Below are 14671 nucleotides of genomic sequence, written 5' to 3'. Positions count from 1 at the left end.
TGAGAAAAACTGGGAAACACTGGGTGTGATGATGAATGCCTGCCAGTGTGTTAGCTCAATAACAGACACCTTTCCTAGTATCAACAACAAAGACACCAAACCTGATAATAACCATCACTCACCATTATGGATCTCTTGCTATGTGCCAAGCTCTGAGCCACACACACACATATTATCTCTTATAATCTTCAGAGTGGATCTCTGGGATCAGTATTACTTTCTCCATACAATTTTAAAACAAGGAGCCTGAGCGCTGAGAAGTGCCCTGCAACGTCACACAGCTAATAAGACAGGGCGCCAAGGAACACTGGTGGGGTGACGGCGTAAGGTCTCTTTTCTACAACTTAGAGGAGACATTATCCAGTCAGCCTGTGACCAGCCTCAGGTGTAACGCAGCTATGGAGCTAAGAAACATGGCGGGCTTTGGGCTCAAGTGACGGGTTATATATGACACGGCTCTGCTGTGTGTTCAGGGATGGTGTGTCTTAGGACTCCTCCTGTGCTTGGGATCAGAGCTGGAAAGAAAAATTAGGGAGACTGTAGTTTCTAACCACCATCTAGAGGCCAATATCCTGGAATTCACTTAAAGACAGACAATGTGAAATGCTTTATCCTCTGCCCTGAGACCTGGTACACACAGCCCACACCCACCCAGCACCTCTGGCTAAATCAGATCTTGGATGCTGGTCTTCCACAGTATGGGTGACAGCAGAGCACAGTGGGAACATTATGGGTTATTTACGACCTGTCATAAATCTTCTTTTTTTTTTTTTTTTGCTATAAAGGACATTATTGAGACAAATGACAAAATTTGAATTAGTTTTGTAGATTAAATTATGTCAATGGTGACGTTCTAATTTTTATAACCGTATGTTGACGTTCTGAGTTGGATAACCGTATGTTTATGTAAGATAATGTCCTTGTTTAGGAAATAAACACTGTAGTTAGAGGTAAAGAGGCATCATATCTGTAACTTACTCTCAAATGGCTTAGAAAAAAATGTATATTTATACATATATATAGACAGAGAGAGAGGGAATGATAAAGCAAATGTAAAATGTTAATAATTGGGGATTCTGGGTGAAGGGTAATTAGGAATTCCTTTAATGTTTCTGCAAATTTTCTGTAAATTCAAAATTATTTCTACATAAAAAGTAACAAAATTTTTTTTGGAAATTTCAAATCAACTATTTTCTAAGAGGGAAATTTAATTTTAGTTACATATATACATAATGGAAGGAAGTCTGGAAGGAAAGGAAGGAAGAAGAAGAGGAGGGAGAGAGGAAAGGAGGGAGAAAGCAGAGAAGAAAGGGAGGGAGGAGGGACAAGTCAGGGAGAGAAAGGACGAAAGAGAAGAAACAGGGGTCTGGAGATCCTAAAACAAGCCACCAAGTCCACGACCAGCCTTGTGGCTCAGCAGCTGCTGTGTGACCGGGGCCATGTTCCATAACCACTCTGAGCCTCAGTTTCCCCACCTGCAGGGTGACTGTGAACAGGAAGAGACGACATCTGTATAGCAACTGGGGCCGCAGTGGGGCAGGTGGCCAGCACAGGTGGGCAAGGCCTGGGCCTCCCACCTCGCCTCTCTGCTGAGCTCTTCACACACAGACACACACACTCCTAAGCACACACATGCACACAACAGAGGGGAACAGTTCTGTGAAGGAGGTGCCTGTTTCAGAGCTGATTTCTAGAAGGCAAAGGCATTAAGCTAGACATGCTCAGAAGGCTTCCCAGGGGTGCTTCCCCCTCATCCTTTTTTTCAGATAGTTTTACCTTCAAGGATTTGATCAACCACTTTAAATGCTTCATCAACATTTCCACATTCCAGTTTCCTTTCTTCCTCGAAGAAGGAGTTGTGCTGGATAGCTTCCTGGAAGAGAACAGAAAAGTGAGGCCGCCTGGGCAGCAGATCCGGCCCTAGGGCAGGAGCCCTCCTCTGCGCCTGCGCAGCATTTGTCTTCCTGCTCTGGGATCCCCCGCGCTGTCTGCGTGACCCCAGGGGCTGAGCCAAGAACCAGGCTTCAGAGAGACGCCCCGCGGAGCAGACACAAATGTCCCCACTGACTGAGAACACACACGCTCAGAGAGAACCCGGCACCCAGGTGGTCCCAGAAGGGAACTAGGACTGTGCAGGCAGACTATTCTCTTCATTCCACAACCACTGTATGCAGCGAGGCCGCGCAGCAGGGGTTTAGAGCCTGAGCCCTGGGTCCGGTGGAGTGGGTCCATCTTCTCCATTTCCAGCTGTTTGACCATGGGCCTACTGCTTCCCCTCTCTGAGCCTCATCTGTACAGGGAGGAAAAGTTGGGCACAGAGCTCCACTAGGGTTGTCAGGAGGATGAAATGAGGCACGTCCAGAGCTTGCACGGCATATAGTAGGTGCTCCATCAATGCTAGCTGAAGACACTCGAGTGATAAGGATCATGGCTGCCCTGCCTGCCAGCCCCATGCTCCTCCTTTGGGGAGATGAGCACAGGGCAGTAGGGAGACCTCCAGCCCTGGAAGTATGATTCCATTACAAGCCCAGCGTGGGTACCACAAACCCACTTATACACTAGCTCCTACCGGCTTCCCCTGGGTGCCCAGTGAAGGGGGTCAGTGGTGGGCACACATCATCAGGGACGTAGCTACAGTCCTCTAGGTTGGTTTTCTTCCCCATCCCCAGGAATTATCTTGCTGCAATCCCTGTGTCCACAGGCAAACGTGACTCGCCAGCTCCCGTCAGCATTGTCCACCACGGATTATTGTCAACCCCTGAAATTCCAACCTGCTGGCACCTAAGGATTCTGCAAACTCTGGTTCCCTGTGGCCACCAGTAGGTGTCTAGACCTATCGACATACTACAGGGATGTTCTGTTGTCATCCTGCCACTTCCTCTGTTCAAAAAGTGGGCTGGTTTGTTTTTACCACCGTGGGGCCCAGGTTCTTTAATGGAGTGTTTGCTGATTGCTTCCATTACTGACTAGTTGTGTGACCTTGGGTAACCCTGTCTTTTGGTTCCTGATCAGATGGGGATAACAGTTTTTACCTCATAGGATTGTTGGGAGCACTTAGTGAATTAATGCACGAAGCCTATTTAGAACCATGCACCCACACAGCGGGCTCTGTACAGGGCTTAGCTATGGTCATGTTATTGATCGTGATGAGTGATGAGAGAGTCTGGTCAGGAGCACACTTTTCTCACCATGGTCATCAGACTGACCCCTTGAGCCAAGAGTTTTGATAGTGTTTCCCCACGCAAACTCTGAAAGCTCTAAAGCATGAGCTAGGCTAAACCTTAGTGACAGCGACAGAGATACAGTGTTTTTACCCTGTTTTGACTGATAACACACTTCCACCTGGAATCAATTCATATGATTTTCTTATTAATCTAAGACCCAGATATTCCAGGTTGAAAAGAGAAGTTAAGTTCTATAAATCCTATTTCTAAAAGCTTAATCTTTTGCCACTTCCCTTGCTGCTTGCTCTTTGAGTAACTTTGAGGCAATTTCCTGAGTATTTCTTGGTCAGGAAAGTGTAGAAGAACTGTAGTGTGTACGGAGCTGGCCATATTGGCCTGCTATAAACTTCAACTAAATCCAGTCTGATCCAGTCGATTGACCTTGGAGAGCTGAGCCTCTGATGAAAACAGGAGGCAGCTCTTCTCCACAATGTGCAAGGCTGGCATTCTCCGGCAGACAATTAGACATCTGCTGGCTGGAGCTGGGGAGGGCGGGAAGAGAGAGGTATCGATGTGCTTATGTGGAATTTTATTTGGCTGGAAGGTGGGGGAGGAAACAGAAGATGTTTAGCCACTGGAATTGGGCAGAGGATTACAAACAAAATTTCTGCTGAAGCATGATGTAAGCAATTTCCTATGAGGAAGTAACTCTAACTCTAAAACACAATGTGGGGGAAGGAGCGTGTAAGGTGAGCAAGCACAGCAGGCAACGTGTGAGTGACAAGGGTCTGAGAAGGGAACAGAAAGTTCCAATTTGAAACCAGCCAGGAACATCTGGAAGGCCTCATCACTCTCTCCCTCCAGCTAAACTTCTATCTTTGTCTTCTCGACCTGATCTTACTTTATGTAAAACACTGCAGACAGTGTCCAGACAGACACTGTTTTCCTAGGATGAGGCGACAGGACAGGAAACACACCCAAGGCCAAGCTCTCCTGGAGACGCAACCTTGGCCAAGTCATCTCCTCCTTTCCCCTCAGGCCAGGCTGGTCACCTAGAGACAGCTTATTCATTCCCCTGTGAAGACAATATTGCACGCCCAGGGGACACGGGGTCCGGAGGTGCCGAATCTAGTCTACTCATGTTGCTTGCCCAACCTACATGCTTTGATTGCTTAGTAAATCATAAGAACCGATGAAACGTATACAGAAAAACACTCCATCATTATGTGGAGATGAGTCTGAAAACCTTTACAAAGTTCTAACTCTTTTCCAAGAAACAGGAAATGCAATTCTCCAATTTGTTAAAGTTGCCAAAATATCTGTAGGCATCATAGGATCTATTTCTCACACTCATTTAGATATGCATTGAAGGATCTAAAAATAGTGCCTTCAATATCTGCTTCACAGAGTAGCCTGTTGGTTCTCACCGGGTGCCTGAGAGAGTCCGGGCGAAGGTGAATACAGAGTCACAGGGCGCGTCCACTCTCCTGGACACTGTTGGGTGTCACCTTCCCCCTTCCAAATGGGGCTCAGATTTCTCTTTGGGTCTCCACCACTCCCCCACACAGCCCATGCACCTCAGAGAAATCTGACCCGAGCAGTAACCAACAGCTCCTCCACTCCTCTGGCCAGTCATGAAGTCAGAGATGGACATGTGGGCTGAGAGCCTGATGAGGCTGGATCTCAGGACTCGTGGAATCTGGGACAAGAGTGCTCTCCCTGCTTCGTGCACATGAACCAGAAGCTCCTGGCTGCCATCCTGTGACCACAGGGGATAAAGCCTGTACCGTGGGCAGCAGGGAGGAGAGGCAGAAAATGGGGTTTCTTGCTAACACTGATAGAGTTTGGGGCCCATAAAGCCCCTGTGTTTTGGAAGCCACTTGGAGTCAGGTTTTCTTTCCTGTTACTACATGTAGTCAAACGCATTTTACCCCATGCACCACTGAAATCTGCTCTTCCGGCCCCACCCTTGAACTGGTCACCTCGATAGTTAGGATCAGCGGCTCCAAGTCTTGGTAGACAATCTTCACTCGCTTCGCGGCTCGCTTTGCCTGAACCTCGGAATCCGCAATCACGGCGCAGACGAGCTGACCCACACAGGACACCTGCGACACAGCAAGATCTTGTATTCAGGAGGGCGGGCAACAGGTCCTCTCCTTCCTCCCGCCAAGCACAGGGCTGGACGCGCAGTCAACGACTCTTCACACGGGCCTGTGCCCACGGCGCCGAGGTTCACACAGGCCTCGGCAGGAGAGGGCGCTGACCCCAGGCACTGGGAGCTCACGTCTCTGTGGGACAGGGGTGGCAGTAGTGGCTGAGAGGGGCAGGAGTGACCCTGCCTCAAGCACAGCAGACTCAGGCTCCAGGCCGAGCAGACGGGACAGCTCAGGGCCACTGGCCCAGGACAGCCAGTCCCTCGGCTTGACCTGGGGCTGCCACTCCACGAGCAGGGCCACTCTGAGTGGCAGCTTCTGCCCTCATGGACACGGAGGACCAGGAGGTCACAGCCCACATCCTCCAGAGAGGAGGGAGGGAGAGAGTGACAACCCAGCACTGCTGGTGAGCCCCCTTCTGCCCCAGACTGTGGCGCAGCCCGTGCTGCTCAGAAGAGACATAAGACGGCAGCAGCCAAGATGTGACCACACACAGCATCCCCTGCAGCATGTCACCTGAGGTGAGGGGGGCGCCACGGAGCTCACACGGGGACCAGGGCCCAACGTTGATGGGAAAAAACAAAATGAAGGCTCCAGAAAGGGAAAACAGTCAGGCCTGGAAGAAGACACAACGACTGTGTAGTCTTTCTCCCACCTTTTCCCATGATCACTATTCAAACTTCACTCATTTTTTAAATCTACTTTAGAGTATCAAGTGTTTTCTGCAATCAGCATATAGTAGTTTTTATGTTTGTTTTTTGGTGAGCAAGATTAGTCCTGAGCTAACACCAGTGCCCATCTTCCTCTACTTTATATGAGACACCCCCACAGCATGGCTTGACAAGCGGTGCATCAGTGCGCGCCTGGGATCCAAACCCGCAAACCCCGGTCCACCAAAGCAGACTGTGCGAACCTAACCACTATGCCACCAGGCTGGCCCAGAGCATATAGTAGTTTTATCCTCTAAAAAAATGGTAGTAAGAAAAGTTAAATCCAGCACACACACACGTGTGTTTGCTGGATGTGGGTGTGTGGGAGCAGTGGGAGATAAATGAACAAGAATGGCAAAATGTCCATAATTGTTGAAGCTAGGAGATAGGTCTATGGAGATTCATTGTACTTTTATTCTCTAACTTTGTGTATGCTTAAAATTTCTAAAATGATAGGGCTGGCCCAGTGGCGTAGTGGTTAAGTTCACGCGTTCCACTTTGGCGGCTGGGGTTCCCAGGTTTGGATCCTGGATGCGGACCTACACACCACTTATCAAGCCATGCTGTGGCAGGCAGCCCACATAAAATACAGGAAGATGGGCACATATGTTAACTCAGGGCCAATCTTCCTCAGCAAAAAGAGGAGGATTGGCAACAGATGTTAGCTCAGGGCTAGTCTTCCTCATGAAAAATAAAAAAAAAAATTCTACAAGGAAAAGATTTTTAAAAAGCATAACGTTCTATAGACAAATGTTAAAAGGGAACTAAACTAATAAAGGCGATCATTCACAAGTGCTTTGTTCCTGCTCTCAGGGTTAGCCCCTGTGATCTGGCACACAGACAGGCCCTGAAATGCTCATAATCAATGTACCCACACCACAGAGAGCAGGTACTGTCGTGTGACCTGGACTGGTTTGCTTGTTTGGTTAACTGAATTCTCATTGTCTTCTGCCAGTGCCACACAGCCCTGCCTCAGGGGAGTTTCAACCTTGACTTCAGACTCTCAGTCATCAAACTTTCATTTCTATCAACTAAGTCTGCCAGCAAGAGCCACAGGTAGGGACTGTTTCAAATGACGAGCTCTTGTGGGCACACACTGAACTGAGAGGTCTGAGTTACACAGAACACCTGCTGAACCGCCCCTGCCCCATTTTCTGATATCTTAAGACACAGTAGCCAAAATCTCAGTCATGTGAAACTTCCAAATGGCAACAATGCTATCATTGTTCCTCTCTCATTTACCCCTCGACCCCGAGACGTGGGAAGCAGTGTGTGGAACATACTGATGAATCAGACACGGGCCCGCACTCAAGGAAGCTGACAAGGTACGGGAAACATATAAGACATAGGAATAAACATGTAGCTTCACACAGGTAGAAAGTGCATTAAAGGTCCACTTTGCCTTCTCCTTTAGACTTTAAGCTCTGTGAGGGCGAGGACCACATGGGTCTCGTTCAGCTACAGTGACCAGCCATAGTAGGTACTCACTTTAACAACGCCTGCTGAATACATGGCCCTATGGATGAAAGAGTCAGGGAGTCCAGAGAGGGAGGGAGAATTCCGGGGTTAAAGGAAAGTCTTCGTGTGGAGATGCCACTTGACTTTGGACCTGGGACTTGGACACACTGAGACTGTGGCAAGGGTGAGAGATTCTCAGGGGAGGGATTAGCAAATAAAAGTTACCGTTATTCTCTCCTCACTTATCCTTTCATCCTTGTTAGCAGCACACTATCTTACTGCTAGAAAATATAAAACATCAAAATATCTGTTATATAACTAGTCAACTTCTCAGGTGAAAAATGAATATCTTTGTATTCATTCAACATTAGAATATAGTGTTTTATGATAAGCACTCAAAGAATGCTGGAATCCTTGATGATGTGCCAAACGCGATGCTATCTTTAAGAAAACATGAAGTGCCTTTAATGGAGGAAGGTATTGTTAAAACAGAAAGCAAAAATGCAGTACCTCCCCTGTTTCCAGAAGTTTCTCAGGTTTACTTAGAAAGCAGAAGGAGTTTACGCCGCGAAGATGCTCCTCAGTCACGACGTCCACCACGCCCGGCAGGCTGAGAGCTTCTGACAGATCAAGAGACCTAGAGGAGAACACAGAGCAGGGCTCCTCAGAGCAGCCCCACAGCCGAAGACCCCGGAGGACGTGCTTCATTGGAGAATCAGACATGAGAGAGGTAAGATGCGTCTAAGAACCCTTCACGACAGTTTTCTGCCAGACAATTGGGAAAAATTCCTGAGACGATGAAGTTATCCAATGGAGGGACACATTGTAGCAAAGCCTACCTTTCGATCCCATTTCACCTCTAATCTGCATTGGATATCACAACAAACAGTTTATCCTCTTCATTCCATTACTCCTCACTAACGTGACTTAGACGAAAGGGCAATCATTAACGTCTATTGTAAGAACTGCATCACTTACACAATCTTAGCATGAGCTCTTGAACTTGTTACGAAACTCAAGAAAAGTTCCGGCTCCACCGCTGGCAAGTCATCACAGTAGATGGCTTCACCCGTGGCATGGTTAATACCAGACAGATGCATGATGGGATGGCCAATTGGGTCTTGAGGAAGCTGCTTTGGGCCTACATTCTGTTTAATCAACAACCAACATATCATTTTGACAAGCATTTTATGCACATCTCCCATAAGAAGGCAGCTATATAATGTACATACAAACCAGAACACTTTTGCAAATGAAAACAGTCACTATTAATAGTAACACCAGAACAATAAGCCTGTTGCAATAATTCAGTAAGGAAACTGGGATGTATAGCCTTGATGTTCTTATTTTTTTCCCACTTTTTTGGAACATAGACCCACTTTTTTTCCCACTTTTTGCCACACATCTCTGATGCCAATTCCATTTATGTATGTAAATGAATATAAATCTTTCTTCCTGATAATGTAAGACTATGTCTTCTTGCTAATGCTCATGTATTTCTTTAAATTTTAATATCAAGATTATTTTACTGTTTGTATCTAAGCATGGCACATATATTGTACAGAAGAGCATGACGATATCACCACTATGTTTACAGAAAATATTGAGGACAAGCCTTCAACCAGAAGAGGCTTTTTTTTTTCTATTTTAAGTGAAGAAGTCTAAGATATAATTGGTAAAACTCATAACTTGGACAACCCTGATAAAGTACAAAGCCAAAGGGAGATGCATTTTGAGTAATGATTCACTAATGTTATTCTTTCTTAGAGACCCATGGGGTAAAATGTGCTGCTACTGGTTCTGTAAATACCTTAAATATGTTTCATTAACCAAAGTAGAAATTAAGAAACATAATGTCAGTATTTCAAATGAGAGAGTTGTTAGCTTTCCTAGTTGGTTGGTTGTTGGGAGAAGAAGAATTGGAGGTATGAAGAAAGAAGGGGTTAAGAGACATGATATAGGCCAAGCTCAGACACCAGGGTGAAGACTCTGGCTGCTAAGGGGCAGGTGCTGGGAGTGTGGGAGGTGGGAATTCCAGGAAAATTGCCAGCCAAGCAGCCACGGGCTACTCTCTGCAAGGAGAGGGCAGCTCTGGGCCTGGAGCTCTGCCCGAGGAGCTGCCCGCTAAGCAGTGCTGAGCAGCCCCATCCACAACTCACTGGCGCAGCAGTGCGTTTGGTCCTAGGGCCGAGGCCAGACTCTCGGAGGCTTTCTCTGGAAGCCTTGGGGGTGAGCAGCACACAGTAGGTCAGCCAAGGTGAGGCCTGGAAAAAGCTGGGGAGGTCTCCCCTTCCCACCCCCTCGGCTGCCCCACCCTGCAGGTCACGGGTCCCCGAGCCCTGGAAGAGGCAGGGACTATTTCTTTGAGGTGAGCCTCACAGCGCTGGGCTACATCACACAGCAGGAGGGAGGGCAGGACAAGTCATTACCAGAACACATACTGGTTAAAACCTTTACTCGGGAGGGAGAAGAAGCCATAGAATCTGACCTGCTTCCAACTCAGTATCACTAAGGCATCTAAGGAAAAAAGATAAATATCTTTGTATTTGATTGCCAGAATGTGCAATTTGAGAAAGCCTATTCAGAACATCCTGACGATAAATGTGACACTTGATTCCACCTAAAGTGTGTGTCATTTCAATCACAGCTGTGGACTTTCCGGAGTCAAAGCTACCCTGGTCCGAGGAAAGTGCTCCGAGGCCCTTGCTCTGTGGAATCGAAGGGGAAGACCCTAACTGTCTGGGTCCCACGACCAACCAGCGAGTTTTCTTCTCATGCACGTGTTTTGCTTTCTTTTCCTTTCTGAACATTTGGATTTAATTTAGCAAATACCACGAATGGAAGAGAGCCATCATGGTTATGATGGGGAACGTTACTAAAGATAGCTGTGAGAACACACTTCTCTGATGCCCGCTGCTGCTCACGGGACCGAGAAGAGTGGTCCTCACTCACTGCCAGTCCAGCTCAGGAACTCATAGAACCAACCTTCTGCTTGAGACAGATCAGAGGGTCTCCAGGCAGGGGGCGGGCCTGGACCACAAGGAGGGAAAGGAGAGTGGCACGTGTGCTTCGAACACATGTTCAGCACGTTTGCTGGTTATTTGGAAAATGAAAAAAAAAACTACTGTTTTCATAATATAAATGACAAGAAGTAAAACAGCGAAATTTTGACTGACAATTATATGCAGAACGTACAGTCATTTCTAAAATTAACTTGGCATAAGACACATGTGTAGGATGCTCTAAACTTATTCCTATTTCATATAAAATTTACTATTTCACAGTAAAGTATACACTTATTGTTAAAATTTATTGTTTTGATCCCATATTTGTTTCATCTAAATGGGAACTTCAATTTTGTGCTTACTATAATACAATGCATAAAAAAGGAGTATTGGCTAAGTTTTTTTGGTTGTTGTGTTCCTCCCGACTTTATTAAAAAAAGCAGAAGATTACCAAGAAAAATAATTTAGAAGCTGGCTCAGGCACCATTAAATAAAGGGAGATATTGGCCATGAATGTAGGGAAATAGGGAAAATGAGAGAAAATTTTGCACACTGGGGTTCAGGCACAGACAAGGATTTGCAGCAGCCCAGCTCCACCAGCTCCAGTGACACAGCTCATTGCTTTGTCCTCAAGACCAAGTGCCCCAGCAGGTCTCTTCTCCCTCTCCTTTGAGGAGCTGAGATGGTGATCAAAAGAAAACAAATGTACGAGAACTCCATGAGATATGGTTTCCTCTGTTCCCGATGGTAGGGATGGACTCCCTCCATAAAATACCCACAAAGCGCTGTGTTCTGATGCCTTTTTGGGCTCTCAACTTGAACAACATTTGAATGAAAAATCACCCACATTGTTTTTTAAATTCCTAAGAAGCTTTTTCCATCCTGAAGAGCAAAATTCCAAGTAATGCATAAGCTTAGACACTAAGGAAACACACGCCTAAGTTTCTATAAAGGCTCTGGAAGTTTTCTATGATGTAATACTTTTTACTATAAATAATGAAACACATCATCACATCGAAAAAAAGCCTTCTGAAACATTGCTGTGAGAGGCCTGCCAAAAGATTGAAGAAAAATACCAAAATATAACTTTGTTCTATTCTATTACCAAATATGCAATTGATTATTTTAGTTGAAGATATATAACACCTTATTTTTGCAGTCAGTGTGACGAATCTACTGGTGAAAGAGGCTGTGCTTGATTACCTGTTTCTGCTTGTTTGTGGCTAAAGATACGATGGAAGAAAGAATGTCGTCTCCTCGAACTGGTGATCTCTTGGAGCTGTGTCAAAATTCTTTCAAAGCAAATGAATTTATTTGGGGAAAAAATGCTCATAGTGAGTGTTGGAGTTGTTCTAGGAATGTGGATATTTGCGTGTGTGCGAAAACCACAGGAAAAACAAAAACGAAACTCATCTGTGTGGGAGATACACTGCTTCCAAAACTTTGACTGCAACCTCTAATAACAGACTCCCTTTTAAGATGATCAACTATGTGAAGATTATCAGTTTTCTTTGGATGATTTGAATGCATATTAATTTGTTCTTGTTGTTCCTTTCCGAAGCTTACTCCATTGTCAAGGTCAGGTTAGGGTATTTATAAGCTGAAGGTTGCAGCTACTGTATTTTGCAGAACACCAGGGAAGACGGCAGCTGTTTTTAACTTTCAAAACGATCACTTTCAATGGACTTTGGCATATTTGAATTCTTGAACATACTGAACCTAAAACCTCAAGGGATAGACACCAACTTCAATGTTCATTACGACATACTGTAAGCTTTCATCACTAAATCCAACAGTAGAGTCAATGAACCGATGTTTTAAAAAGCCTCTTCATGTTCTTGCCTTAATAAAACTCTCAAGGTAAATGTTCTAGATAATAAATTTAAGAAAAAACACATTGAGTCTTATCCAGTTTACCAACAGGATGACTTCAGGTGATCTGTTTGTGATGTTGTGGCAGAAAATTCCACTTGAAAGTTACGAGGATTTCTATTCTCTGTAATAGTCAGTTTTCATTAGGGGAGCTCGAAAATAGCTCTTACAACTTATTTTTGCTTCACCTCTAAGATGTAACTCACAGAAAAAATACTTAGAGAATAGGGACCGGGGGAGCAGAGTGTCTCCACACTCAAACAAAATAAACCAGCAGCTCGCTTAAAAAGCTTGAGTGCATTTTCATCCCCCTCCAAGGGCTGTGTTTTCTGCCCCTCCGGAAATGAAATCGAAGCAGCCCCACGGCCCTGACACAGAAGTGACTTTGTGCTCCGACTTCTACGGTGCCAAGGGCAGAGGGCATGTGGCAAGCTAGCCAGCTCGTGCATGTCAGTGGTACAAGGCCACAGGACACAACACACGGCCTTCAACATCAAAACAGACTTTTTAAAAAAATTTACCATTGCTAGCTTTGTCTTTAGTCATAATTCTTCATTGATTTTGAAATGTTAATGAACACTCTCAGAGGCCATGAGTTCATCAGAAGAGGAGCTCGCGTTTACCAAGCTTGAGAATCACTGAGAGAGAGGTGGGAGGTCCAGGTGGAGGAGCCACAGCCCAGGCCCCCTGAATTCAAAACACAGAAGCCACTCACCTGGAGCCTGAAGGTACCCCAGTCATGTCTGGAGTGCAGATCTTCTAACGCACTCTCATACTTGTCTGCAAGGCCAGGATAGTGAACAGGGTCCTGAAAAGTAGAACCGTTGTAGGTATTTAAAATACGTCCGTACCAGAATGGTCTCGCAAGCGAGGCTGGCACGGTTCTGAGCAAGCAGCTCTACTCTGAAGTCTGGCATTCAGTAAGATCTCGCTCAGTTCAGAACCCCAGAAGTGCAAGCAGCTCCCGCACCCACACACTCGGGAAGGTCCATACACACGGCCGCACATGATGAAGAGCCAAGTGAATACGTAGGTCACTGACTTCCAACATCTTTATGTTTCTTATGATTTTCTCATGTGCTTTCCTAAATGATTCGAAGACTTACAAACCAATAACACAGGAAGATAGACGCTAAGGAAATGAAGCGGAAAGGAAGAGAATGGATAAACCAGAAAAAAGTCAGAGTCAAAGCAGACCATTGTCAATGAGCACGAAACTCTGCTCTACCTGGCGAACCCCGGAAAAGGGACATGCAGGGGCTGCACCCCTCCCCAGCCCCACAGCAGGTGGCGTTCTGGGCCCAGGGAGAGCACTTCTCAGGGCTGAGGGCAATGAGTCATCTGGGTCCTTCCACTAGACCTTAACCAAGACACCTAATGGTTACTGTTTACATTTTAAAATTTTAATAGAAAATTAAAGCCAACAAACATTATTTTTAATAACAGAGGAGTAGTGACTAGAGGAAGCTGAATTGAAGGTACAAGACTACAAGGTAGAAGCTTTAAGTGATATACACTTGATTCACCCAAGAAACTGCATTAGTTTGCTATTCATTGGAGGAGTCTACGATTGGCTTTATTTTTCTCTTTTGATTACATGGTGACAATATGTCACTTATATATGATTTCAAGCCTCTATTCTCAAAGATTTGGTGAAACCCTTCTGATTCTTAGTTGTTCTCAGCTGTAATGAGAAGATACATTCAGAAGCAAGGATAAGAGAGAGCTTTGTGCCTCTTATTTGAACTGATCATACTGATTTCTATACACACGAGGAATGTTCTTGGCTTCTAGTCTACTTTGGTCGGCAGGTTGTAGGGTGGGATTAATGAGGCCAATATGGTTCAAGTTCCCTGTAGGTCTAGCAAATTTATGCAGAGAAAGTGTTTTAGTTGTGTCCTCCCTAGCCAACTATCTTGTAACTCTAGTCGTTTGTCATAAGGGACCCAGAAAAAGGATGCCTGCATGATTACTATTATCATTATGACTACTAGGCGGTCTTCATCACGTTCCTCTGAAGCACTAGGGACCACAGGAAGCCCTTTTCCTACGATGACCTGTTTCACAGTCACCTTGTGGAGGGGCTGCCGTCATCATCTTATGGGTGAGAGAAATGAAGAACGTCAAAGGCATGAAAGTAAAAACCTCCACAAGTGGAAGAAAGGCTTCACTGAGGGAACATATATTCAAATCATGACAAGTTTTCTGCATACTATCTAGACACACAACAGGGAAGAAACAAAATAACTGAGTGGCGTTAAACAGAATCCTGCACAGCTCTGTGCTCGACTTGCAATTCTTCCCCAAAC

General features: G+C 45.6%; 1 protein-coding gene across 2 annotated transcripts in view; it reads right to left on the bottom strand.

Annotated features, from left to right (window-relative positions):
• The window catches only part of LOC106800147 (aldehyde oxidase 1-like), a 71394-nt gene that overhangs the window by 32595 nt on the left and 24128 nt on the right, over positions 1-14671 (bottom strand). For both annotated transcript variants that reach the window (XM_087435569.1, XM_087435570.1), the window contains exons 16-20: positions 13078-13170; positions 8464-8633; positions 7996-8122; positions 5147-5269; positions 1777-1873 (exon numbers count right to left, since the gene is read on the bottom strand). In XM_087435569.1, the coding sequence (XP_087291695.1) occupies positions 1777-1873; positions 5147-5269; positions 7996-8122; positions 8464-8633; positions 13078-13170 (610 nt within the window). The remainder of the gene's footprint in view (positions 1-1776; positions 1874-5146; positions 5270-7995; positions 8123-8463; positions 8634-13077; positions 13171-14671) is intronic.

This window comes from Ceratotherium simum, chromosome 9, assembly GCF_057802395.1.
Source record: "Ceratotherium simum simum isolate JZ-2026a chromosome 9, ASM5780239v1, whole genome shotgun sequence".
Taxonomy (NCBI): Eukaryota; Metazoa; Chordata; class Mammalia; order Perissodactyla; family Rhinocerotidae; genus Ceratotherium; species Ceratotherium simum.
This window is presented reverse-complemented; position numbering and strand designations above follow the sequence as displayed.